Consider the following 26,808-nt stretch of genomic DNA (forward strand, 5'->3'; position numbering starts at 1 on the left):
TCCCTCCATTCTGCAGCTGACTGAAATGAGACCAGCAGCAGTTTGATAGAAACTAAAAGCCTCTTCCTTCCGGTTCGCTTGAAATAAGAACAGACAATAAAAGCACCACAGATGAAACCGCACAATCACCCTAGAATAAAACACTAAGAGAAAAGATCTTTGAGTATGCTAGATCTGCTAGATCTCGATCTATTTCACATAGAGATGATGTGTTCATCCGTGATTAATCATCTAAACCTGGTTAGATGACCTAAATTATACATTTTCTCCAGCACCAGAATGATCCAGTGGTTTATAAAGCTCTCAATTCTCTCCCAACTCTTGTTTAGGTGCTTGTGTTGTAGCTGTAACAGTTCCAAAGTGTTGGACAGAATATACACATATTTGTTTTGCAAGATGACGTAAGTCAGTTTAGTGTAAAAACTTATAACAAGAACAGATGGTGCTGCAGAACTGAGGAAGGATAAACCAAGAGTAATAAAACGTAACTCATCAAGGGGTCAAAAGACACAAGTTGCCATAGTAAAAAAAAAAAAAAAATGCCACCTGTTATGTGCTGAAGGAGTTCATGTTTGCCATTGTGATCACCATCTACATCCCTCCATCAGCCTAGGCCGAAGTGGCTGTGGACGACACCACCATTTCCTATCTGTAGAAACGCCTTTATCAATGGGGACTTTAATCTTGTCATACTCTCCCAGTATTCTGACCGCTACACACGAGACAACAATACCCTGGACCTGCAAATGCACTCAATGCATTCAGTACCACTGCCCTTCCCATCCTAGGCCATTCAGATCACAACCTTGTCCTGTTCACTCCAAAATATGTCCCTCTTGTTCACCAGCAGCCTGTGTCCAGAATGACAGTAAGGAGGAGGACATAAGACAGGGGGTGGGCGGCTGAAAGGTTAGCAGCAGAGAAAGGGCCAAAGTAGGACTCGCATATATTTATACGTACGCTGATCCGGCTAGCATCATACACCCTGCTACTATGTGCTGAACTGTCGCAGGGGCGTCTTTGGACAGTCTGCATCTTGGGTCTCATCTGCTCTGGTAGATCTTGGCCTCTATGGCTCTTGTACTTAGAGTCTGTTCTTGTGTCTCCATGATTACTGCCTCTATGCTGTCCGTCAGTCCAGTGTAGGATCATAAGCTGGACAAAGGAAAACGGAAAAATTCAGTGTGGGTACTTTGGATTCATCCGAATGTCCAAATATAGAGTCTGGTCTGGTTCTGTTTTAACTAGAACATATGTAGAATATATGAGCTTTGTGGTATTTCTCTATAAACTCTGGACCCAGTTCTAGTGAAGGGGTTGCTGAATGCAGTGAGAATCATATCATTGCTATCGGATGTTTTCTACAATGTAATTTAGAAAACATTTTAATTAAATTGAATTTAAAAAAAATTTTTTTTTTTAGGAGTTTAACCTCTAGCACTCTAAGGAGTAAGCTGTTAAATATGCGCACTGTTTTTAAGATAATGTTACTCTGAGTCTCAGTTGTACAAGACTCATAAGTATATGTTAGAATGCTAATAAACTACAGACCAACATGGAGGACATTATTAAGCAATACCACAGTTGCACTGAACACATTTGCTCTGGCTTCGCTCTTTGCACCACCCACTGATATTTACGCTATTTCCACCACCTCTGCTTCTTAGAGGAGGTTCCTGCCACACAGGAAGAGACCACTTCTCACTTTACACTTCAGTCAGTCAGTGTCAAGACAACATGGAGGTCACAGCTTTCTGCATCGCACTATGTGAGTACTGGCTCCTTTCAAGACTAAAACTTAGGAATAAAGACTTAATTTACAGTTAAAAAGCTCATGTATGTGAACGTCTTTGAACATTATTTAGTGAGTTAACTTAAATTTAATGCTTTTAACTGAAGTATTACACATTTAATAGAAAATATGCTGAAGATCCTGAGCAGCCATAAGAGATGACAAAATTTTTATTGATTCATCTATTTTCTTTGTGTCTTCAGTGACTGTGATGATCCTGCTGTGTGCACAAGATCAGGAAGTTGGTGAGAATATTTTTTGTTGAGTAATTGTAGAAAAGAAGCATTAATATCTTGATATTGATGTGATTAATCATCACAGGAGTTCCTCTATTTCTTTTATACTTTTCAATATTGTAAACATTACCCATCAGTTCACAGGAGTAAATGTCTAAACTGAATTTCTCTGTTTTTCTTTGTCTCAGATGCAGCTTTTCTTAGTATCTCTCCAAACAGACTGCAGTTCTTTGAATATGAGTCGGTCACTTTGTACTGTGATGGAGTCTTTTATTGTGATGTTGAACATAAGTCGATCGGGGAGACGCCTTCGTGTTGCACCACTAATAACACAACATCACAAGGACCTAACTGCACCATTGAAAATGTTTTTCAAATTGACTCTGGAAAGTATTGGTGTGAGGAAGGAGGAGAGAGAAGTAACATCATCAACATCAATGTTGTTTGTATGTTTGCAGTGAGGCAGTGATATTTTGTGATTATCTCAACGTGATTTCAAGATAAATTAAATGTGATTGTGTTCTTCAGCTGGTTCTGTGATCCTGGAGAGTCCTGCACTTCCTGTGATGGAGGAAGAGGATGTGACTCTGAGCTGCAGAACCAAAATATCTTCCTCCAACATCCAAGCTGATTTCTATAAAGATGGAATCCACAGGAAGAGCAGTTCCCCAGGAACTCTGACCATTAAAACCATCTCCATGCCTGATCAAGGATTCTACAAATGTAACACCTCTGGAGTTGGAGAATCACCACAGAGCTGGCTGTCTGTTAGAGGTGAGACATGTTTTTTTTTATTTTTAGTATTGATCTCATATGTATTTACTCTCTGAAATAATTCCCACCTCTTTAAGTTTCAGGTTATTCTATCGTTGATACAAAAGATCCAGAAGATCACGTAGATTCTGACCCTGATTCCTCGTCCACCATAAGTACACCATGGATCGTCATCGGCGTCTTATTGACACTTTTCTTGTTGGTCGTGGGACTGCTAATCTGCTTTGGTAGATTTGCCTGTAGAAGAGGTGAATAACATAACGTGAAGTTTAGTCACTGTGCTCACTGGTTTTGCCTTGCTTCATTGTGATTCTTCCACATTCACAAAAGTCAGTGGAATGGAGTGTCTCAGGGTTCTGTACTAGGGCCAAAGCTTTTTACATTAAAAATGCTTCTGTTGGGTAATAATTTCACTAAACGCTGCTCAGTTTTCAAACTAAATGAACTTTCCTGTTGTGTAACTATTGTTACGTAGAAAATAAGGTCCTCGGTGTACTTTAGGGCCATGACTATGTTCAAGATGACATATTGTGTTGCAGGATTTGATTCACAGGCAACCAGACTCACCAGAGCATCAGACAGATTTAACGTTCTGAAGTTATTAAATATACATATTTATTGTTTTTTTGTTTTTTTTCCAGGCTCTGTACAGGCCAATGCAGCTGCACCAAGCCAACCGACATATGCTACTGTATCAACAACCAGGAAGAAGAAAGGTATTTCCTCTAACCTTATAGACCACAGTTAGCATGCTATTCATTTAGAGTGTTTGACGTGACTTGAGACTCAGTTATTTAACTAGTTATTTAACATACCAGTGAATATAAGCTAATAGTGAGAAGTTGTGGTTTTAAACAACTGCAGAACCAATCGTGTAAAAGAGACATTAAGCTGATATGTCTCAATTTACTGTTTCTGTCAGATAAAAACTGGCTCCACAGCTGGGTCAGAATTAAAATTAATCATAGCATTGCTAATCCCAATATCTGTGCGTGATGTATTTTCTAACAAAGAAGAAGCAGAGTCCAGAGTTCGCTCAGCGACACAAGACCCTGTTGACTATGACGTCTGCTATTCTACAGTTAAGTATGTAAGTCAGATACAGTCTTTTATCATGTCCTCTTTCTATGAGCACGTTCTTGCTGTCCGCTTATAGAAAGAAAACTCAAAAGCAACTTAAAAACCTTGAGCCAGCGAGCTCCTTGTCTTCTGTCAGTGCAGCATCTACACATCCTGTATGAATCTCCAACATTTTAAACTCTGTCTCCAAGGACTGATTCTATTGTCATGTCTCTAAGACAGTGTCATTTAAATGGTCGAGGGGCTTTGCTTAGTAAATTCTTTTATATAATCTACAACATGCTTGATATTAGTCTTCTCTATGCTGTGTTGCAGGTTGCTAAGCGCTGACTGAAAGGAGGAGCTCTGTGATCTACATGAAAACCAGAAAGTGACACAATTAGAGCCAGAATTGTTGTAGTTACTGTACAAACTGGAAAAGAATAGTTAACTTTCTTTTGACATTACGCTTAAATTTACAGCGTGTGTAACCTGTTAACCAACGTATCAGAGAGGTTTTGGTTTATTTTCATCAGGCAGTTTAACCAACTTGTTCCATCAGCCTCGTCTGTTCACACAGTTTCTCACCAGATGAACTCTGCTGCTGCTTCTAAACACACCGCAGTTAGCTGCGTATCTGAAGGGTTGCATTGCTTTTTTAGGTTGTGGTCAGCAACAAGACGAGAGTTTATTGTCAGAGTTTCAAAGATGAGAATAAAAGTCATGTGCTACATGTCAGAGTGTCTCTGTGTGTTTGTTCTGTGGTACAAAATGTCAGTGTTTTCTAACGTGTCATGATAATTATAACTATAGCAGAACGTTCCTCGGCTTTTAAATTCATTAACGTCCTCATGAAATAACCTGTGGTACAGTCACTTTCACACTGACAATGGTCTTATGAAATAATAATACAGACTGGCTGGGCTGGACAATTTGGGATATGCACTCCAAATTAGAAAAGATTTGGATGAAAGATTTTCAAAATACACTAAGTCTAAAATTAAAAGTTTGACCTGATGGAGGCGCTAGAGAGAAGGGTCATATCATCACCAAAACCAACAGGGTCCATACTCTTGTTGCCATTAATGTTGTCAGTAAATTTGAGAAGACTCGTATGAAAACATTACAAAATACATTCATTATAATTTAAAAGTTTGCCCTGATGATGGCGCTAGAGCACTGACCTGAAATAACAACACAAGAGGAAGAAAGTAGATTTGTTCCATGGTGTGTTTATTGTGTAACAGAGGACAGTTTGTATCGACTCACCAGTGTTATGTATTTTTCTAACATCAAGCAGATTTTATTTTATATATTTTCCTGCCTTTCTTCGATTTGTTTTCGGTCTCACACCATGTGTTCACGCTCAGTGTTAGATGAGTGTGTAGGTGTGTCCATGAACATACAAGTTACAGCCAGAGAGGAGAATAACTTCCCTATGGTGCATCATAAATACTTATGTCCTCCAAACAAAGTCCACATTGGAACTCTTTGCTGTTTCTTTTGTTTTGGCAGTTTCCTCTGAGTCGACGCATGTGGCGACATGATTATCTGGAGGCAAAGAAAGGCCTGATCTTCATGCTGATGGCTTTGAGTGAATACCAGCTCCCCTTCCAGTTCATCCACACCACACCGTCATCTGTTCCGTGTTTGGCCATTTGAGGCGTGTAAGCTCCGCCAATATAGTAACGGCCATTGGGGTTGGCTGAGTGGCAGCGGTTGTACCACCAACCGCCTCCATCCTCCCTCGAGCATTGTTTAGAAGGATCACCAGGGCTCCTGATGGCAAATATGGGCAGAAGAGTGTAAGACACATGAGCAATACATTTACATTCCATAGATGAAAGGTAAAGAAGTACAAATTTCTATTTTACATAAACACAGGAATTTGTACTGCTGGCAGATGGCAGATTTTCTTGACACAGCTGAACTAAATCAGAGTTGTAATCTAGAGTAATCTATCAGAACATTTTTTTTTTTAAATTATTATTATTGGTTAAGTTGTCCATTACTTTCTGAGTAGATGATAAATCCTTTGGTTGACCACTAAATACTGAACAGAACATGAACCTATTGGAGCCCAAATTCATAACAAAGGCATATTTTAAGATAACACCTATGAACGAGGAGCACATTTAATAAAAAATGTTCTTTACTTAGAAGACATAATGTTGAATGTGATTTAAGTTTAGACTCAAGCAGATTACCCATTAAGGTATAATCACATCTACAAACAGCTTACAACTTTGTGTGTTGGCGGTTCACTTGGAGGACTTGTTTGATGTTGAGCGAATTAGCTACCAGATGTTTTTTTTGAGACACCTACCAGTTGTCATTGTCTCTGTCATATGTGCTGAACATCATGCCATTGTGAATGGTCATGGTGCGGTTTTCACCAAAGAGCTCCAAAGAACCTTCCAAGAAACCGTTGCCGGCATTGCCAGAGTAACCGTCGACAGCCATCACATAGTTGGACGCCTCTGACTGGATGGTGAACTGGCTGTACTGAGCGTGGACCTAAAATGACACCAGAAACCATTTTCAGTTTCATCACTAACTGGCACATCTGGGATCTAATGTAATTCAGATACCTAGAGTTTTCTAAAAAAATTCAAAAATATATATTGTCTGACAAACTAACAGAAGAGCAGCACATCCTAACATTTGAGCGTCACAAACCATTGATTCCAAACCCTAGTGACTCACCTTTGCCCCTGTCCAGTCCTGCATCTCAATGAGAACCTCCGTGGGACCCATCTTGGTCAGCTGACTGATGCGGTCGTTGCCCAGCCAGTACTCACCTGATTGGTGAAAAGGAAGAAAGTTATGGTATTATGACTTTGTACATGGGTGCAGAGGCTTATTGTGTTTGCAGTATGTGTTGTGTGTGATGGAATGTATTATTAATCGAGATATATCCACAGTCGAGAGGAAACAACCACGTGAGCCAATTTTTGGTTTTATGTCTTGATGCACTTGTTTTCAGGAGTGGTAATCTTAATTCTATTCACTAATAAAGCTTACCATTCTATTCTACTCTTCTACTAGACTTTTATTTTCATGTAATCGCATAATATTATGGAATCACGGTATTGGAAACATTTTTGTTTCCAAAATGTCTTACCAGGAGTCTCACAGTGACCCTTTCCAGCATCGAAAGCGATGTTACCGAATCCGCGGCGATAGTCGTCCCATCGTCTGCCGAAGTCAACGCTGCCGTCCAACCTGCTCTGGATGAGGAGCCATCCTGGGAAAATAGAGAGAAAGTTTGCTTAATCAAACCTGAGAGTCTAAATATTTGGTTTGAATCTGAAGGTCCAATCTCACCTCCGTTCTGAGTGGTCTGATCGCAGAAGACCTTGTACGGAGGGTAGAAGGCATCAGGCTGGACCAGATACATCTGGGAGTCTCTTCCTCCACGACGGTAGATGTCTTCACACTCCTTACCTGAATCACAAAGACGGGGTAAGCACATTTTTACGTCTAAGTCCTTGATATATTCTGGTTTAATTTAGATGTTGGCGCTATTCTTTCTATCCTTTGAAATAAAAATGAAAAATACATGATCTTCTCTTGATTTGTACTTGTTGTTCCTTAGACATCCAATATCTTGACTGGAAAGTACCACGTGTATTTTTTGCATTTATGAACAACTCTCCTGCTCCTCAGAGTAAATAACCACACTTACCAGATACCACTGGTATGGGACATTTGGTCTTGCACGGCTCAACGCAGCCTTCCCTCTGGGTCTGGATGGCCTTCTCCAGCTTCTGGATCTTCTGCCTGATCTTGTCCAGAACTCCCTGCAGCCATGGCACATTTAACATTACAACAAGGCAAGCTATAGCCTTTTTATTTGAGACTGATTAGCGCTCATAATATTCACCCATAATGAAATTAGCTGTTTTAATCTTACGTCAGCTTTTATGTACCTGCAGCACTCGGATGTTGGAAGGGAAAACCGTGTCCACCGTCTCCTTGATGTAGGCGTGTTGCTCCTCCACTTGATCAGTGTACTGACTCACCACCCTGCTATTGTCTGAAAACATCAAGAAAGAGGTAAAAGTTTGTAGGAGATCATTTACAAACACGTTCTTAGTGCCTCTCTTGAAAGTTTCCTCTTGCATCTTCTTGGCGTATCTTGATATTCAGTTTTCGGCATTTGTTGACATCATAAATTGATCCTGATATGTAAATTGAAGCTGCTAAAAACAGTGGCAAGGCAGATTGTGTGCTTGTTCTAACATTGGAATGAATTATAACTTAAAGATTTAACTTCACATGGTTGAGCAAAGTATAAATATGTTAATCCTGTCATGTTGCACTTATTTTTCTTACCGTCAAACACTCTTTGTCTCTCCCTCAGAGAGCTTGACATGCCGTGGACGTAGTTGTAGACGGTGTTGGAAGATCGGGACAATTCCTCCACCTGAGGCTTGAGTTCCCTGATACTCTGTGTGAAATAGATGCAAAAATATAACGTGTTTTACTTTTCTTTTTTTATTCTTGCAGCAAAACAAACTGTGGTACTCCAAGATTCTGGGGTAAAGACTAGGAATATCTCTCATGGGGTAGATAGAAGGGAGGCCCTGGGATAGGGGCATTATAAAATACTGTTTAATTTTCAGTTTGATTTACCGTCTTGACGCTCCTCTCTTGTTTCAGCAGTGCGGTCTTCAGCTCACAGCCAGTGGGACACAACACCCCCTGACGAATGTGAAAAGACTCTGGTTAATTGGTGGTTCAAAAAAACCTAACCCCAGTACTGTTTGTTCATTCCATGCTTGGATTCTAAGTTTTTTTTTTTTTTATTTATTTCTGTGACACAAAAAGCACTGATATTTTGGTGAATTGCATCCTGACTCATGACGGCTTCAAAATTCAGCAAAACTGTTGCTCTTTCTGTTAATTTTCACAACATCCTGAAATGACCCAAAGCTTCCCTGATGGAAGAAGTCTAGAAAAGAATATTTTTTGTTTTTACCAGTTCATCTGAAGCATGTGTGCATCCTCCTTCATCAGGCTGCTCCACCTTCTCCTCCACCTGACGCCCCCCCACTGGAGCCACCGTTGGTCGGCCTCGATACCTGGATGCAAAGCAAGAGACTCAGACACAGCAACAAATTCTGCTCCGCCCAATTTTTCCACAGTGTTGCAAATAGGACGCTGGGATTTAGCTCTTAGTTAGATTCTTCAGTTAGATGCTTTTGTTTTATACATTAAAGGTACAATTTTCTGATGTACATGTATAGTAGTATAAGAAAAAATAACTTCTGGCTATACAGTGACTAGTTCTGTGCTCATGCACATTCTTAAACTTGTCTTAATTTGTGTGGGCATTTAGCCAGGAAATATTTCTCTGGGTGGAAGTTTATTGAAATATCTGTGTGTGATTGTACCTGCTGCCACCGCTAATGGGAGGAGGAGCATATCTGTTGAGAGTGTAGGAATCCCTGCCCCTTGTTACCGGGCGGTGACCACGAGCGTCTACACTCACTGTTCCATTCTTTGCAGGTGAACTCACAGCATCCTATGGAAGGTAATAAAATAAAACATTATTAGTGAACATGTGATCTGAGTGCCACTGTGTGCAGTAATATGCAATAATATGTGACATGCTGGATGCTGCACATTTCCATGAATACAAATTTGAGTGGTCACAAGTTTTGCATCACACAAAAATCCCATTTAAATTAATAAAATCAGTATAAAATCAGTTTGTTAAATCAGTATTTCTTTATCATTATCATGTTAGAAGTAGGTTTGAGTTGTTATTTCATTCCGCAATGCATGATTAACAGTGCGGTAAGAAACACGAGCAATAAAATGTTGTTGCTAAGTGGTTACTAAAGAACAACATGATATAATTAATTATCATTAACAAATGTTTTATTTTTTTGAAGAATAAATCAAATTAATTTCTACACTGGTGTTTTTAACCTTGTTAACAGAGATTTTTATTTAGCCCTCGGGATAAATAAAGTATCAATCTAATCTAATCTCATCAAGTTCTACTATTGTGCACATTACAAAACCTATAAAAATATTGAACTGAGTCACCAAGGCATGTTGCACACTGCCTCGTACTGTTGTGCATAATATCTGTACTACTAGCGTTGTCCCACTAGATGGAGACAAAGAATCGTGCGAAATTGAGTCACAAGGTCTTCAAACAATGACTGGATAAAGAATTTATGCCTAATATGACATATTCTTTTCCATTCAGGACGCATATTCACATAACTGCTGATTTCCATGATATTCAGACTGTCATGAAGGTACAGTTAGAGACTTTAGGACCCTGCTCCTAGTTGTATTCAGATAAATATACTCACTGTGTCATAGTCATCATATTCCAGATTATCTTGAGCCCAGGCGAAATACGCACACAGATACAGCAACAGCAGCGTCTTCATTGTCTACTGTCAAGGAGGCGAATGTTCTCAGTGTTAAGTCCGTCGCTCCACAGCTCTTCGCTTCGTTTTCTGCCTCTGAACTCAGGTTGTCTCCAGGTATTTATCCTATGTGTCTGTGGACATCCTCTCCCACTTTCATTGATCTGCTGAAGTTGGTCAATAACTGCGGGGACAGTTTACCCGACCTGAGTCAGTGGTGAACAAAAAGGAACAAAAGGGCAAAAGGACCAAAGAGTTTACACAGAAGCCAGAATTTAGTGAACAAAGATGTTAATGTGCTAAGGTGTTTTTCAGGCATTTGAGCCAAGAATAAAACAATATTACCTTAAAGTGTGATGATTGGCTTGAGAGGTTTTCATTAAACTCGAGGTTATAAAATACAAATCTGTTCTAAATCAGGTTTGTCTTGCTGTTTAAAAGCAGAACGACTAAAAACAGAACTGAGGAGGAAGGAGGGAGAGAAAACATAAATTTTGTTTGGTGAAAAAATATCATCGTGAGTTTAGTTCTAACAAAACCCATTAGAATACTTGTATCTACTTATATTTATTTTTGATTCACTTCATAGTTAATGTTTGTTGCAAGTTTGTCACTGCCGGGAAACTAGGACGATGGGGTAACTTTTGTTTGTTTGAGTCCAAAAGGGTGCCTCACGCCATGTTACGAAACCACTGGCCCCAACACCCACACATGCAAACTTCACCTAAGCTAAAGTCAAACCATGAACCATGTAAACCAGTCAGCTCATAACTTCTTGTATTTGTCGCCAAAACTTGTGTTCCCGAAATGTGAGTGTGTCATGAAGAATGTTGTCACTGCAGCATGAGTACAATAACTGATCTGTGATTCAACAGTGAAGCTATAATGACTGAGCAGTGTGTCCCCAAATACAGACAAAAGCCATGTGGATATATTAATGTAGATTTCTCACAATAAAAACCTACCGGTGTGTTTCTTGTGAGCTGATCAGCCAACCTAAGCAGATGTTGTTAGTTTAACTATTGTGTCCCTGAAATATATCTGTGGTAATTAATCAGTGTCCCCATAATGTATGTTAAGTTAATAGACCAAAATGTAGGTGTTGTAAATGTAATTTTGTTTGTGGTGCAAAGTTAAAAGTCTGGAGTGTGTTGGAAACTGATTAAAATACAAGTAGAGATTGAAAACCATCTCATCACATACCACATGCTGACACACGGCCTGGCCATACTTCTATGTCCTACTGGTCAACTCAGAGTTAATAAGCTATTAGCATGAGCCTTTACCGTTGTTAACCGAGTAGCCATCTGGTTGGGACGTGTGGATGATTGATTTCTTTACAAAGTTCACATTTACAAAATCTAAGGGTATCGTGCATTACACTTGCATGAACCACAACATAATGTGTTTTAAAATCTTATTAGGAGCTTAGACAAACCATAAAATAAAAACAACAAAAGAAACATTATTGAGTTAGTTTGTGAACATGTCATATGTGGCAGATATAGGAGGCTGTAGTTTTACATAAGTACAGGGACTTAAACCTTACAACGATCAGCCACAATATTATGACCACGGACAGGAGAAGTGAATGCCATCAACCATCTTGTGACAACTGTTCGATGTGTAGGAGACTTCTGGACATTGGTGTGGATGTTATTTATTTACTCCACTTTTTCTCCATTATGAATTTCTGATTGGGGATCTATGTTAAATACTTTCTAACTTTTCTAGTGTTTTCATCAACATGGTTGAAATGCTTGTTTTGATGTAGCAGGGCTGCTCATTTTTAGCAGTTTGGCAGATTTTAGCGATTAAGCTAAAGTGGTGATTTTCTGGTGTTTTATTGTCGACGTTGTCGTCCTCAAAGCAGTTCCACACCTAGCCATACAGAATAGATATTTAGGGATGTTCATTATTGACTTTTTGCCGATATTGTCCAAATTCTTAATTTCCAATATCAACCGATATGGTAAACCGATATATGCAGACGTTTTTTTTTTTTTTTTTCATCCCAGACTAATTTTAGGTAGCAAGCAACCTGTTAGCCACACTAGCTACACTCTGGTGTTATCGGTTGGCTGATATTATCGGACATCCATATACATATTTATACATATTACATGCACGCTAAACATAAAAAAAACTACACTTATAACTTAAAGTTACAGCCATCATGGTTCCAGCCATTTGAATTCCACAGACAAGCCATTGTCAGTGCAACATTGTTGTCATCATTCTAACAATTCTTTCTACTCTAACATTTTATATCAGTTGGTTATTATCCAGATGCAAGGTCCTACTTTGCACATCATCCTTGTGATAGGCAGTAATTACATGATAAATCTAACTTATTTTCTGTTTCCTTCACAGGTTCCTGTAGACGCGATGTCTGTCTGAGTCTTTAAAGAGTTGCTTTGAGCCAGAAGCAGAGGGGAAGTTGCTGTGGTCACGGTTCTAAGCACACACCGGTTACATGTTATGCAACCGAAACCACACTTATCACAATATAATATATGCTTCTTTGGTGAAAATCAAGAGTTTTAAGAAGATACTTCCCAAATCTTATACAAAGGGGTTTTCTATAAAAAAAAAAAAATGCTTGGAAACTTGGAAAAGGTCTGGTACCACACAAAATGTATGATAAAAAAAATCTTAAACATTGTCACGCATCCACTCACACAAATTCCCTCCCAAAAGTTAATTTTCATGCTCACTACCTCTTTTCACACTCGCACCAGCTGTCCCTGCTGACTTCTTCTTTCCTGTAAACGAGACCAGAAAACCCTCCTTACGTTATTTTTTTAATCACCATTCTTTAAAAAAAAAAAAAAAAATGAGAAGAATAACTCTTTCTCTTGAACAGGAAATCAAAATTTAAAAAAAAAGAAAGAAGGTAAGACAACATTTTTGACCTATCACTACCAGGTTTCTTGGTTTTTCCATTTCACGGCAGAAGTCGTTTACTTGAGTCACGGACAGAAAACGTACAACAAAGAGGGAAGCAGGATTCTGGATTTCCAAAGCAAGAGTTGATTAATGCTTCTGTGGCCTGAGAATGAGAGAGTCATGTCGGTTTTAATTCTGAAGCTGATTTTTTAGTTCAGTTGCTTTAATTTGTCCTGACTTGACATGAGATTTCTCATGTTAAAACATAAAAAAAGTAAAGATGCAAAGACGCCTGCAGACAATATGTAGCGTCTAATTTGTTTTTATGAAGCTGCTAGGACACAATTGACATGATTTCAGTCAGATATACAGAAATAATTAATTAATATCAGTGTTCAGGTTTGGTGGAAGATCAAATTCTGACTGATTACGGTCTTCTGAGTCCTGCCACAGATAAAACTGGGTTTAATCTGATGTATTTTCTGTTGTTTTAGGGTTATGTGAAGCACTTAAAAGATTTGTTCTGATGGAGGTCTTCTAGAGCAATAGGGTGTACAGTCGAGGACAAGGCCATGGGGGCCACAAAGGTTCTAAGCAACACCATCCAGATAAATGCCACCCGGGTTTAAAAACATGAAAACCTGAGGATGATAGCCATTCCTCAACATTTCAATTTTATGGGGCCTAAGAAAATCTGTTCAGCTTAGCTTTAACAGCCATCCCGGGCAATCTGATCACAACTGGTTAGTTTTTAGTGTCTGTGTTCGCGTCTCCTGGCTGCTGCCCTTGTTATCATCTCACTGATGCCATCACCGACATCGGAAGACGAAGTGTTGTGTGTTAAAAACAAGAAAGACTTCCTCTGTTATCAAATTCGCACTTCCTTAACGAGTGTCTTTCACTTCACTTTTATGTTTGTTCTATTTGTTCCTACAGTATGAGTCATCCGACTGGCTGCTGCTTTGCCTTCCTCCTCCTTCTCCTCCTCTTCCTGTCCCAGAGCTGGAGTCAGGAACCAAACATGGACGATGAGAGGTCCTCCTGCAGCCACTGTGATCCGCATTTTTCCTGTAACTGTTCCCATAGCGGATACACCCGTGTTCCCGTGGTGACGGACCATGCCCTGATGCTCAACCTTGCCTTCAACAACATCACCTTGGTGACCGATGATGACTTGACGGGCCACACCCGACTCAGGACTCTGGATCTCCACAGTGAGATTATGTCCAGTCTTTTCAGACTAATCCCTTTGTTTTTTGAACGTATGATGTGTTTGAATGTAGATGTTACTTTCCCCCAGGTAACGGACTAGCTGTGATCCATCCATCAGCGTTCGACTCTCTGTGGAACTTGGTGGAGCTGGATCTCTCAGACAATCAACTGACTGCTCTCAACCATACATGGTTCAGCAAACTGGAAGCTCTGCAGCAGCTCAACTTGCTCAACAACCCGTACAGGTAAGAAAGTCAAAAATGTAAAGATGGTGAGAAAACCAAAACATTTCTAACATTTTTATGTTTCTCCTCCAGTCGCCTGGGATCTTCTGCTCCAGTATTCCAGGGACTCATCAGACTGAGGAAGCTGGCGTTCGGTGGTCCGGCCCTGAAGGACCTAAGAAGAGGAGATCTGTCTGGAGTCACTCAGCTGGATGAGTTCACTGTGCACGCCAACAACCTTACCAGGTGTAAAACCCAAACTTCTTTCACAGCTATTTGGACTAATCACCTAAACTAAACTAAACTAAACTAAACTAAACTAAACTAAACTAAACTAAACTAAACTAAACTAAAGACATTAGGTTTGCTACAATGTATAAAAAATAAAAACACATTTTTCACATTTGAGATGGCAAAACAGGAGAATGACTGAATTTCATGATATTTGATGTTTTTAAACTATGGGTGTCAAATATAAGGCCTGCAGGACAAAACCTGCCAATTATAAGGTCTGAATTTTCAAAATCCAAAAATTGCTGTTTTAGTAAATGTTATGAACGAAACATAACACTGAGACCCAGAAGATTTCAGGGTTGAATTTCAGGTTTTTCATGAAATGTTGCAGATTAAGATTTCCATAATGTATTTTCTTTGTACGAGATCAAAAAGAAGATTTTTTATTTTTTGCTATTAATACGTTATTATTTTGTTATTATGGTCCAGTTTGTTTGCGATCAAATTTTACGCCTGTTTTAAAACCTAAAAAGCAGATTCAGGAAAGGTTATTGTGAAACCAAATTCTGTCTGAGTCCTTAAACAACTCACTTTAATTCAACAGAATAGCTTGAATTCACCATTTAATAGTCTTCTTCCTCACTAACCAGTTACTGTTATGAGAATTCTGATCCTTGTTTTAATACAGACTGTGCAACAGAACAATTCACTGTTCTATTATTCACCACTGCCAGTTTTGCTAAGTTTGTATTTTACAATCTTCCATGTTTTGGCATTCAGACAGAGAAAAGAAATATATAAATATGCTACTGTCAGTGTAGAAGAAGAGCAGAACAAGCAGTAACATGCGGCTCAATGGTGCCCTCTTGCATGAGAATGAAGTACTGACTGCCTCATCTTGTGGTTTTAAGGTATGCTTTAACTGTAGAAAATGAGGACACATGATTAAATTTTGTACATGCATAACATTGGTGAGAGACCAATAGTACAAGTGCACTTTAAAACAACAAAACAAAACAAAAACAATTCATTTTAATTTAATTAATTTTCAGTTAATTTTTGATTGAGTTATTTGTCTTTTATAAAAGATATTGACAAGATGAAGGATGAAGGGTCAGGGCTAGGGTTGCTCAGATTGTTTGGTGGACTATCCATGCCCCACAGTGAGATCCACCTGTCAGAACTGACTCGGGCTCAGATTAATCCTCACCTGGAGTAGTGGAACATTGTATGAATGCACTACTAATCTGTGTCTGCTACATTAGATATTCCCTGTAAATTTCCTCTTTCATGTTTTGTTTGGCTGTCTCGGCAGATATGAGTCTGGTGCACTAGCCGACATTTGGCCTCTGGGTCGGGTCACTCTGAGCCTCCAGGGTCCGATTTTTACAAACGTGACTATGGTCTCGGCTGTGCTCGGGGATGTGTCCTACCCTGAGACGTCCATCACTCTGGAAGACCTCCATCTGGCTAACAACGAGACAGTTCAGTGCTTCAGAGAGGCAGCCAGCAAGAGAATCAGGTCCAGCAACAATCTCCACATGTGTTTTTCTGTTTTTGTTTTGTTGGATTTTTTTTTTCTGATGCACACAAAAATCATCATAATAATAATTCATTCTTCTGTGGGGGAACTTTTCAGGTCTATCTTCTTTAGGAATATTTCTCTGTCTGATGAGGCCACAGTCAACTTCATGGTGGTCATGAATGGAGTGCCGATCACCTCCATTTCCTTTGACGGCATCACCCTGACCGGCGAGGGCAGGTGGGAAACCAGAACATCCAACATCATCATCTCAATAACAGCAGAGAAGTGTTACTGGGGGTCTTTTTGAGAATGCTTGGAAACTCTTTCCAACATATACACCGCTGTGTATTTTTGAATTTTGAAGAGCTCAGTACACAATTGTGTGCAGAAGCTTTGTCTTGAAACACAAAAACACATGGTTGCTTGTATTTATAGACAAGTAAAACCTGTATAAAAGACAGTTTTGTTAGTCTAAAGAAATGGATCATCAATCATGATCAACCTGTGGATCAAGAGTAGATCATTGAATAAATAAATAAATGTTTTAGAAGTTAATCTTTCACCTGTCCTCAATGTGGCACATCTCGAAGGATCCCTCATATTACATTGAGTTTGTCCGGGTACAACTCAGGTGTCAGATCAGAAGAAACTGTCCCACCAATGTTAACTAATCAGCTAGATTAGCTACAACATGCAGGTTATATAAATATACTTTAATAAAGTTTTTTTTATTAAAGTACTGAACTCTAAGAAGATACAAGTCTGTTACTAAGCAAATGTGAAATGTCGGATGCTTGTCGGATGCTGTCCCTGATTGTTTATCCTTGGTTGCTGCTAGGTGGGAGCGAGCCAGTTGGACCGATCACAAGTGCATTGACGAGGTCTTCATCCGCAACGCTGTAGTGCTGGACGTCTTCAAGTTTGTCTCATTTCTGGAGCTGAAGTTTCTGCTGCATTATCCCAGGAAGGTGTCAGTCATAAACTGCAAGGTATGTGTCCAAGTGGCTTTTAGAAACAAGTGAGAGAGAGAGAAGTTTGCATGTTCCACAGAGTCACATCAACCACATTTGATGAGAAAAACGTAAGTTTCCAGATAGAGATATTATTTAACAATGGAAATAGTAATTAGGAAACACAATGTGACAACTTCCCACAATGTTTGAACTGCTGCTTAAGTACAATGACCACACATACAATTTAAAACCGCTCTTTGAGAAACAGATGTCAAGAAAAAAGAAAAAAAGAAAAACCTGGAACCAGCAACCATTTTTACTCCACTGCTCTTTTTCAACTAGTTGTTTTTGATGCCCTGTCCCACGTCCCAACTCCTGGTGAACCTCCACTACCTGGACCTGTCCGATAACCTGCTGACTGACTTCACATTGGTGGAGTCATTGTGCGACACAAAACCAACTCTGAAGGAACTCAGAGTTTTAAACATGAGCGGAAATGCTTTGAAGGTGCCTATCCACATGAGAATTCTATCAATGTAGACAATTAAGAATGTGAAGGTTTGAAGAGGTCTTTTGTTCAGTCTTTGTCCACAGTGAGCCGCCTGGTAGCCAAGCTCTCCAAACTGACCCACCTGGATATCAGTAGGACCAGTTACAACTCCATGCCCCAAAGCTGCCCCTGGCCCTCTACCCTGCGATACCTGAACATCTCTGGGGCTAAGCTTACCACCACCACTCCCTGTTTACCCATAACACTTGAGGTATGGAGATCCCAACAGACACCACATGCCATCACATGAAAATCCTTAAAACCTTCTGCTTTATAATTTGCAGATTTTGGATCTGAGTAACAATGACCTCAAGGACTTCACTCAGATTCTCCCGATGCTGAGAGAGCTCCACCTCTCTGGGAACAAGTTGCTGACTTTGCCAGATGGCAGCTTCTTTCACAGTCTGCAAACACTGACTATACAGGTAAGAAACAGTCATATTATGTCTTTCTGTTACCAATACTCCCTGTGTTCTCCAGCATGATATCCTGTGTTTTTTTTTCTCACAGTCAAACACCTTGAACATGTTCAGCTCTGCGGACCTCCAGTCATACAGACAACTTGAGAACCTCCAGGCGGGTGAGAATAAGTTTGTCTGTTCCTGTGAGTTCGTCACCTTCCTCCAGTCGCAACTTGAAGGAAGTGGAGGTGTGCAGTTAACAGATGGAGAGGACAGCTACGTTTGCGATTCCCCACTTTACCTTCAAGGAAAACCCGTGGATCAAGTTCACCTTTCTGTTGTGGTGTGCCAGAGGATCTTGTTTGTGTCCATGAGCTGTGGGTTGGCGCTGGTCGTAGGAGTTCTAGTGAGTGTCTTGCTTTGGCGCCTCCACACTTTTTGGTACCTAAAGATGACTTGGGCATGGCTCAAGGCCAAGAAAAACTCCCGGCGACGTCACAGAGATAGGGAAGGTTCAGAAGCTTTGCTGTCCTTCGATGCCTTTGTCTCCTACAGTGAAAGAGACGCAAGCTGGGTGGAAAACTTCCTGGTACCTGAGCTGGAGGAACCAAGGTGAGTAATATCAATAGAATTACTCTATTTATCACAGGGTGATTTAAGACAGTAGATATAATTTGAAATGCACTAAAGACTATTACTATGGATAGACTATCCCTTTTCGTTTATGAAACCGAGTGATCCATTGGGTGTACTTATAGACTTAAATTCACATGTGATCGGCTTAAAAATATTCTAACCATCTAGATTCATGGCCTTGCTATGAAGTTAAGGTTCTTGACTCATTCACCAAGATGCAGAAAAGAGGGAGAAAGGCTAAAATACAACCCTGCTTTCTTGTTTGTTCTCCGACTGACAGTAGAGATCTCAGAGCCCCCCGACCTTTAAACCTGTGCCTCCACAAGAGGGACTTCCTACCAGGTCACTGGATTGTGGACAACATCATGAGTGCAATGGAGCGCAGCCGTCGAACCGTCTTTGTCCTTTCCGAGAACTTTGTCCAGTCTGACTGGTGCCGTTACGAGCTGGACTTCTCCCATTTCTGGCTTTTTGATGGGCAAACTGGTGGAGATGCGGCCATTTTGATCCTGCTGGAGCCGCTGGCCAAGGACGATGTACCGAAACGCTTCTGCAAACTACGCAAACTCATGAGCTCCACCACCTACCTGGAGTGGCCTCAGGAGGAGGAGAAGCGGGGGGAGTTCTGGAGGAGTCTCCGCAATGCTTTGAGAGGAGATGAACTGGACTGAAAGACATAGAAAAAGGGTGGAAAGGGGTAAAAGGATAATTGGAAGCCAAAAAAAAGGACAAAGAGGAGTACAGTAAAGAATGGAAAAGAGTAAAAAAGACAAAATGAAGCAGCACATGAACAAAAAGGGTTGTTGCATCAGCAGCAGTTCATCAAGTGTGTGAAAATACTTGCACAGGATTGATAGGCTCATGTGTGAACATGTTCTGTTGTGTTCTATTAGCTGACATTGTTGCTGTGGTCCTAGATGTCAGTGAAGGCACCATGAGAGAGACCAAAGTTAAGACAGAGCGAAAGTTGCATATTTTCAAGCTTTAATAAACTTGCAGAAAAGCCTCTGTAGTATTCTTTGTAGAATATGTTTACAGGTCAAGGATATAGATTACACAGTTGCAAAGCACTACTTTCTACGTTGACTAGTAGATGTTGACTCAAATTAGAACAACTAACGTAACGGTGCTTAAATGAATTAGCCAATCCTTTTACTTAGGCCCATTATTTGGGTTGAGTTTATCTCAAGGAAGTATTGATGTTTAAGAAAAAGGTTTTACATTTTTTTGTTTGAGTTTGAGACCGTTTTATGTCTTGAGCTTTATTTGTCTGTGATCCATTTAAGACAAAGTTTAGCATGTAGTTCAAGTACTTTGACTTTGAAGTGTTTTTTGAGGTCACAGTGACCTTTTGATGTTTGACCACCAAAATGAGTTCATCCTTCACTTCCAGTGGAGACATTTGTGAAAGAAATTCCCACACCTTCCCAACAGCTTGATGATGGAAAAGGTTGTTAGATGTGATTTTATGAGGTGTTTTATCTACCTGCTCCAAAGAACCAAAGACAAGATAAATCCCACATGTGGTAACTACAGCACACATGGATAGATTGTTGACAAGATTAGAGGTTAGACCAGGTGTTAAGTTTATGTTTAAAGTTATTTAGATTAAATGGAGGTAGTTGGACATGTAACATTCATTAGATGAAGCCTGAATTAAGAGAAATAAATCAATGACAGGAAACTGAGGTGAAAAGAATAAGTTTTAATGAAGTAAATAGTAAATGGTTAATACAACAGGAGTCAAAGTAAGATCAAATAGCTAACAACGCTTAAAATACTCCGCTATGATTATTTAACATTTCACAAACATTTAATTTCATTAAAAATCACTTACAACATCCAGTTCACCCAAAATACAGTTGTAATGTATGAGTTTGGATTAACACACTCTGGACACACACTTTCAAACAAAACACAACACATACTGTATATTTTTTTTTCCCAAAAATGGTTCACAGATGGATTATTTCACATAGAATTCCCCTCTATCACATTTTCAGTGGGTCAGAAGTTTTTATACAATCATCAGACTGTCCCTTCAAACTAAAGTATCCAAACAACAGAGTTTCACCTTAGGTTTAGGCTAAGGGCTTAGGGTTATGTATTTAGTGCATTTGGTAACACTTTCTATGAAGGTTGTATTTATAATGCCCTATGAATGCACTCATAATGTTTTATAAGGTGTCTATAAAGCATTATAATGGTCATTATTACCATCTATACATATTCACAAGTCCTTATAACCAACTTCATGATGCATTATGACAACTGGTTATGAATGATTATAATTTTAATCTGAATAGTGCATTATAAATATGTCAATATCTGCCTAGGCACTTGTTAGTTTTATGATGCATCATAACTACTTCGCTTTGCTAAATGTGCATAGTGATGCATAATGAGTTTTGACTTCGCCTATAGTGCTTTATATCTGTAGTTATAAGTATATGTAATAAAGTTATAATAATGTATACATCTCCCTACAGCACACTGTTATAAACAGCTATGCAATATCATAAGTGCTATTTGTCAGCGCTAAGTAAAGTGACAAGAATATGACACTATTATTAACAGATATAAGTTACTATGTGTAATTAAAAGGTGCAATAAACTAAGTCCTGAGTCTGGCATCTTTACCCCATATGCACAGTGTTAATATCATAGGTGTTATTTGTCAGCTTTAGGTAAATTAGTGCAAATGAGGTGTTGTGGATATAAGACTATTATAAACAAATATGAGGCGCAATGAAATGAGAGCCTGGACAGTAAAGACAAAAGGAATGCATTTAGTTCACTTTATTTTCATTTAAACCAACACACATAAGCAGAATGATTATCAATGTTCTGAGCACATTACACAAACACATGAAACAGGCCACAAAAGAGCACGGCGTGGTCCTAGAGATGTGTCTCTTAAAAGTGCCTTTGGGTTGGTGAGGTGATTCAGGGTCAGAGGTCAGGGGATGGTTTGACAGCAACTACAAGAAGAACAGAGGCAAATCTTTAGTGCTCTAGTTGGGTTTGTTTTTAATGCAGGTTTGATTGAAAACACATAAGTAGATCACGTTTTTTTGTTTAAAGCAGCCTAATGAGACATTGTGTTACCGCATATCATGCAGGCAGCGCAGATTACCCGTAGGTGGCTTAAGCTAGCTACACGAAAGTTACCAGACACGGCTAGTTTTAACTCACAAGTTAGATCGTTTTCATATTCTTGCGTTTAATGATTGAAACCATTCGAAATCATTGCTTTATTACGTAAACGATGTGCTTCATGTAAGCAATGTAAGGCATTAGCTCAAAAAACATTAGCAGGACAGAGAGACAACCTACCTTTCCTGGAGAGGACTCAGCGGAGAAAGGAAAGAAAAGACGCTTTACGATTAGTACATATAGTCAATGCTTTGCGACAGTGGGAGGAGCTGGGGACGGAGGTGGGTGGGGTCAGAGGTCACGGGTCATGGACTAAGGAATGACATTTCTACAATAATAATAATATAAATAAAAACGATATCAAAATAATATCTGACGGCATTCAATAAATGCGGACATTTCTAGCGATCCTATATAAGCGACCGATACAACAAATAACTATTAATTTTTTTCGAATCTCAAAGTGCCGAATCTTGCAGCAAAATTGTCGTTACATTAAAAACCGAAATAAGACCATTACAAATCTAGTCTAAATGAAATAAAATCAAACCTCTTTATTGCGCAGTGTCACATTGACAGTCGTCCTCACGAAATAACTTCCAATTGAAATACATCAGTTTGAAATTCGTTTCGAGCGGCATGAAAATTTGAGGAAAATCGGCAGGCACCAAACAATAGATTAATTTTCGTGACAGTTTCACATCCACTGTTAGACCGGGTTGGCATTTAACCGCTTGTTTATACAGGATCGCTAGAAATGTCCGCATTTATTGAATGCCGTCAGATGTTATTTTAATATCGTTTTTATTTATATTATTATTATTGTAGAAATGTCATTCTTTAGTCCATGCCATTTGCCTCTGTTCTTCTTGTAGTTGCTGTCAAACCATCCCCTGACCTCTGACCCTGAATCACCTCACCAACCCAAAGGCACTTTTGAGAGCCACATCTCTAGGACCACGCCGTGCCACTTTTGTGGCCTGTTTCATGTGTTTCATGTGTTTGTGCAATGTGCTCAGAGCATTGATAATCATTCTGATTATGTGTGTTGGTTTAAATGAAAATAAAGTGAACTAAATGCATTCCTTTTGTCTTTACTGTCCAGGCTCTCGTTTCATTGCGCCTCATATTTGTTTATAATAGTCTTATATCCACAACACCTCATTTGCACTAATTTACCTAAAGCTGACAAATAACACCTAAGATGTTAACATTGTGCATATGGGGTAAAGATGCCAGACTCAGGACTTAGTTCATTGCACCTTTTAATTACTCATAGTAACTTATATCTGTTAATAATAGTGTCACATTCTTGTCACTTTACTTAGCGCTGACAAATAGCACTTATGATATTGCATAGCTGTTTATAACAGTGTGCTGTAGGGAGATGTATACATTATTATAACTTTATTACCTATACTTATAACTACAGATATAAAGCACTATAGGCGAAGTCAAAACTCATTATGCATCACTATACACATTTAGCAAAGCAAAGTAGTTATGATGCATCATAAAACTAACAAGTGAGTAGGCAGATATTGACATATTTATAATGCACTATTCAGATTAAAATTATAATCATTCATAACCAGTTGTCATAATGCATCATGAAGTTGGTTATGACGACTTGTGGATATGTATAGATGGTAATAATGACCATTATAATGCTTTATAGACACCTTATGAAACATTATGAGTGCATTCATAGGGCATTATAAATACAACCTTCATAGAAAGTGTTACCGTGCATTTTAAGACGAGATTTCTTGGTGGTGGCAAGAAAAGTAATCTCTTTTAACAAGTGGAGACCTTGAGCCGAACCCAGCCAGCATGAGTGGCCCCTATGTGCTCGAGGTTGGCCGAGATGAGAAAGGCCGGACTGGGATACTATTTCAGGCCAGGGGTCAGTCATGTAACCAGGCCACCCATGGCCTTCACCACACACGTATGTTCACACCCACGGGCATGGCCACACACGCAAGCACGCACACCTTCCACACACTGTGTGTGGTTGATACGGACTGTTGGGGCGGGTCTTAATTGAAACAAACCAATTGTCTTGGCCTCCTCATATGCTACTGGTCTGAGTGGCCTGTGATTGGCCTGGCCTGCCTCTCTGACTTAGAAAAAAAAGTTACATAGCCGCAACAACGTCGCCGGCTGACCGGCAGCCTGTTTAAAAAGAGAGAGAGACGCAGGCCAATCATAGGCTGGCACTTCAAAAATACTCCCGGTTCTCCCTATGGCCAGACCGGGCCTGATTCCTTGGTTCGGTCCAGACCAGGAATGCCAATTTCTAAGCAACTCTGCACCACAGACCTGAGTGAGTTAAGTAATTCAAAGATGGGTAGGTAGAGAGACACTCATATCAATGTATATAGCTAATAAATACAGACACTTCTAATGAGGTCACATTCACAGCAGATGGTTTACTGGTAGTATGGTGACTCGGCCACTTGGGGCTGCTATTGGATTGTGATTTGTACCACATTTTATACTCTGTGAACCTGGAACAACTAACTTGATGGAGGAGCTGATTAAAATCAATTAACTAGTCCATTTATTTGGGTCCATTATTTGAGTTGAGTTTGGTACAAGGAAATATTGTCAAAGGTATCGTAGGCCAAGTATCCCTAATGGTTGTCCATAACTGAAAAGGGTTTTAAATGTCTTTCTGTGGGACTGTCTTTTGTTTTAAACGTTGTCTTTTGTCTGATCATTGCAGAACAAACACCAGAATCATAGAAGTGGTGGATGATAGATAGATAGATAGATAGATAGATAGATAGATAGATAGATAGATAGATAGATAGATAGATAGATAGATAGATAGATAGATAGATAGATAGATAGATAGATAGATAGATAGATAGATTTCAGCTTTAAACACTTTATTTAACATGAACAGTGGTGGACAGTTAACAGTTGAGTGTGAACGGAGCTAAAGACTACAAATGTTAACTCAGGTTTACATTCACTGGACATCCCAGTTGAGCTAAACAAGAGAAATGAATGAAACAGCAGGAAATGATGAAGTAGGCCTATCAACTCTAGACTGCAAGGGTTTTGAGTACCATACTATTTAGCATAAAAGGCATGAAACGACCCAACAAGAGGGCTCAATGTGAAGTGGCAGTAGGAATTAGAATCACAGCATCCGCAGAATCCATCAGTCTAGTAAGTTACGGCCAGACCACACGTGGTCTATGCATTTTGTCACTAGGACATGTCTGTGTCAAATCATGCATCCATTGAGATATCACAGCCGTCCGAACAAGTTAGACATTCACAACAGCATGATGCACAGTCACATAACACAGAACCACACTCTGCACAACATCTCCAGCACAATTCACAGAAACCTACAAAATCAAGTAAAGAAATAAAAATAGATCAAAACCTATACTCTTGTGAAATAGAAACTTTTACTTGCTTTAAAGTATAAACAAAAAGCACTAGTTTAGAGAAACCTTTAATTACATTAGACTCAACTTTATTGTCTTATGATATAGTATGGATTTGGCATTTAACCAGAAGTGAAAATTGCGATCAGAAACAAGAAGTGTTGTTCCTATTCTTTCCGTAATCATGTTGTGTTTTGACCTTCAGGGCCACTGTACCTCAGTTAACAGAAACGTTCCTTCACTCTTTATTGTTGTGCATGAATACTTACATTCACAGCAGTTGTACACGTTGGCCGGGCGATCTAGTTCAAAGAACGAGTATGTTAAGAGAATGTTTACATTTAATAAAATATCCTTCAAACTATCCTGCTATTTAGTCCTGGGTCTCAGTGTTGTTCTGTCAACTTTTCTGACTAAAACAGTGGATTACAAATTACAGATAGCATTTACTTTCATTTACCCCTTTCACTCGCTATACAAACTGTATATGCATTTCCCCATTAGAGCAATTTCACAAAAATTACATAGCGATAATTGCCCTATGTGCTTCCATTAACTAACATTTAACAGCACATCTAATTTCTTTGATTGAACAAGGGGAACAAAAATCTCTGCCCTTCAGAGATCAGTCTTCATGGGAGAAAACCAAAACTTTGTGCTGTTTTTGAGCTGGAGCTTCTACAATTATACAGTCTGACAGGTGTACTGAAGGCCTGTGCATGGGAGTTGTGGGCACCTCCCACAGTGCATCTACAACCTGAACTTGGGACAGGAGAATGTTCTTCAGCTGTGAAAGACATCCTGCAGCATTTCAGTCCCAAAGAAGTGTGTCCATGCACGGGTTTTAAACTGAATGGAGGGCGACATAGCGTCAATTTAAATTTTAGCACGGGTTCAGTCCAATCAGAAACAAGAAGTGTTGTTCCTACTCTTTCCGTAATCTTGTTGTGTTTTTGTTAAATCTTGTGTTTTGACCTTCAGGGCCACTGTACCTCAGTTAACTGAAACGTTCCTTCACTCTTTATTGTTGTGCATGAATACTTACATGCAGAGCGGGTGTCCACTTTGGCCGGGCGATCTAGTTCAAAGAACGAGTATGTTAAGAGAATGTTTACATGTAATAAACTATCCTTCAAACTATCCTGCTATTTAGTCCTGGGTTTCAGTGTTGTTCTGTCAACTTTTCTGACTAAAACAGTGGATTACAAATTACAGATAGTATTTACTTTCATTTACCCCTTTCACTCTCTATACAAAGTGTATATAAGCACAGTCACACGTGCATTCCCCAATCAGTGCAATTTCCCAAAAATGAGGCAGGGATAATTCCGCTATGAGCTTCCATTAACTCATATGCAACACATC

General features: G+C 39.4%; 3 protein-coding genes across 4 annotated transcripts; 2 read left to right on the top strand and 1 right to left on the bottom strand.

Moving 5' to 3' along the window:
- The first annotated feature begins 1,441 nt into the window (after positions 1–1,441).
- On the top strand, positions 1,442–5,430 carry LOC125009686. The gene is made up of 8 exons (XM_047587851.1): positions 1,442–1,768; positions 1,996–2,037; positions 2,217–2,474; positions 2,557–2,802; positions 2,880–3,050; positions 3,444–3,518; positions 3,816–3,892; positions 4,198–5,430. Exons 1-8 carry the CDS (start codon positions 1,738–1,740, stop codon positions 4,210–4,212), a joined length of 915 nt encoding a protein of 304 aa, XP_047443807.1. The 5' UTR covers positions 1,442–1,737; the 3' UTR covers positions 4,213–5,430.
- On the bottom strand, positions 5,074–10,364 carry fgb (fibrinogen beta chain). Its single transcript, XM_047586975.1, has 12 exons — positions 10,197–10,364; positions 9,261–9,391; positions 8,846–8,948; positions 8,500–8,568; positions 8,200–8,314; positions 7,794–7,900; positions 7,550–7,664; positions 7,189–7,308; positions 6,986–7,108; positions 6,568–6,662; positions 6,188–6,378; positions 5,074–5,640 (listed from the first exon to the last, which is right to left on the bottom strand). Exons 1-12 carry the CDS (start codon positions 10,275–10,277, stop codon positions 5,409–5,411), a joined length of 1,482 nt encoding a protein of 493 aa, XP_047442931.1. The 5' UTR covers positions 10,278–10,364; the 3' UTR covers positions 5,074–5,408.
- Positions 10,365–12,424: 2,060 nt separating this feature from the next.
- tlr2 (toll-like receptor 2) lies at positions 12,425–19,885 on the top strand. 2 transcript variants are annotated; one of them, XM_047586036.1, is made up of 11 exons: positions 12,425–14,359; positions 14,446–14,602; positions 14,675–14,827; positions 16,131–16,337; positions 16,455–16,577; positions 17,179–17,329; positions 17,636–17,800; positions 17,875–18,054; positions 18,128–18,268; positions 18,354–18,856; positions 19,164–19,885. In XM_047586036.1, the coding sequence occupies exons 1-11, from the start codon at positions 14,083–14,085 to the stop codon at positions 19,549–19,551; spliced, it is 2,445 nt and encodes an 814-aa protein (XP_047441992.1). In that variant the 5' UTR covers positions 12,425–14,082; the 3' UTR covers positions 19,552–19,885. The 2 variants fall into 2 exon arrangements, with proteins under 2 accessions (XP_047441992.1, XP_047441985.1); XM_047586029.1 differs by having other exon boundaries at positions 12,429–14,359; positions 19,161–19,885.
- Positions 19,886–26,808: the final 6,923 nt, after the last annotated feature.

The sequence above is a fragment of the Mugil cephalus genome, chromosome 1 (assembly GCF_022458985.1).
Source record: "Mugil cephalus isolate CIBA_MC_2020 chromosome 1, CIBA_Mcephalus_1.1, whole genome shotgun sequence".
Lineage (NCBI taxonomy): Eukaryota > Metazoa > Chordata > Actinopteri > Mugiliformes > Mugilidae > Mugil > Mugil cephalus.

Coding starts and splice junctions, on each gene's coding strand:
- LOC125009686 (XM_047587851.1), top strand. CDS start 1,738: ATGGAGGTCACAGCTTTCTGCATCGCACTAT. Junction 1,769..1,995: donor AGCTTTCTGCATCGCACTAT/GTGAGTACTGGC, acceptor TTGTGTCTTCAG/TGACTGTGATGATCCTGCTG. Junction 2,038..2,216: donor TGCACAAGATCAGGAAGTTG/GTGAGAATATTT, acceptor TCTTTGTCTCAG/ATGCAGCTTTTCTTAGTATC.
- fgb (XM_047586975.1), bottom strand. CDS start 10,277: ATGAAGACGCTGCTGTTGCTGTATCTGTGTGCGTATTTCGCCTGGGCT. Junction 8,569..8,845: donor CACATGCTTCAGATGAACTG/GTAAAAACAAAA, acceptor CACATTCGTCAG/GGGGTGTTGTGTCCCACTGG. Junction 7,309..7,549: donor TCCCATACCAGTGGTATCTG/GTAAGTGTGGTT, acceptor TTTGTGATTCAG/GTAAGGAGTGTGAAGACATC.
- tlr2 (XM_047586029.1), top strand. CDS start 14,083: ATGAGTCATCCGACTGGCTGCTGCTTTGCCTTCCTCCTCCTTCTCCTC. Junction 14,603..14,674: donor TTGCTCAACAACCCGTACAG/GTAAGAAAGTCA, acceptor TTTCTCCTCCAG/TCGCCTGGGATCTTCTGCTC. Junction 17,330..17,635: donor TGTCAGTCATAAACTGCAAG/GTATGTGTCCAA, acceptor TTTTTCAACTAG/TTGTTTTTGATGCCCTGTCC.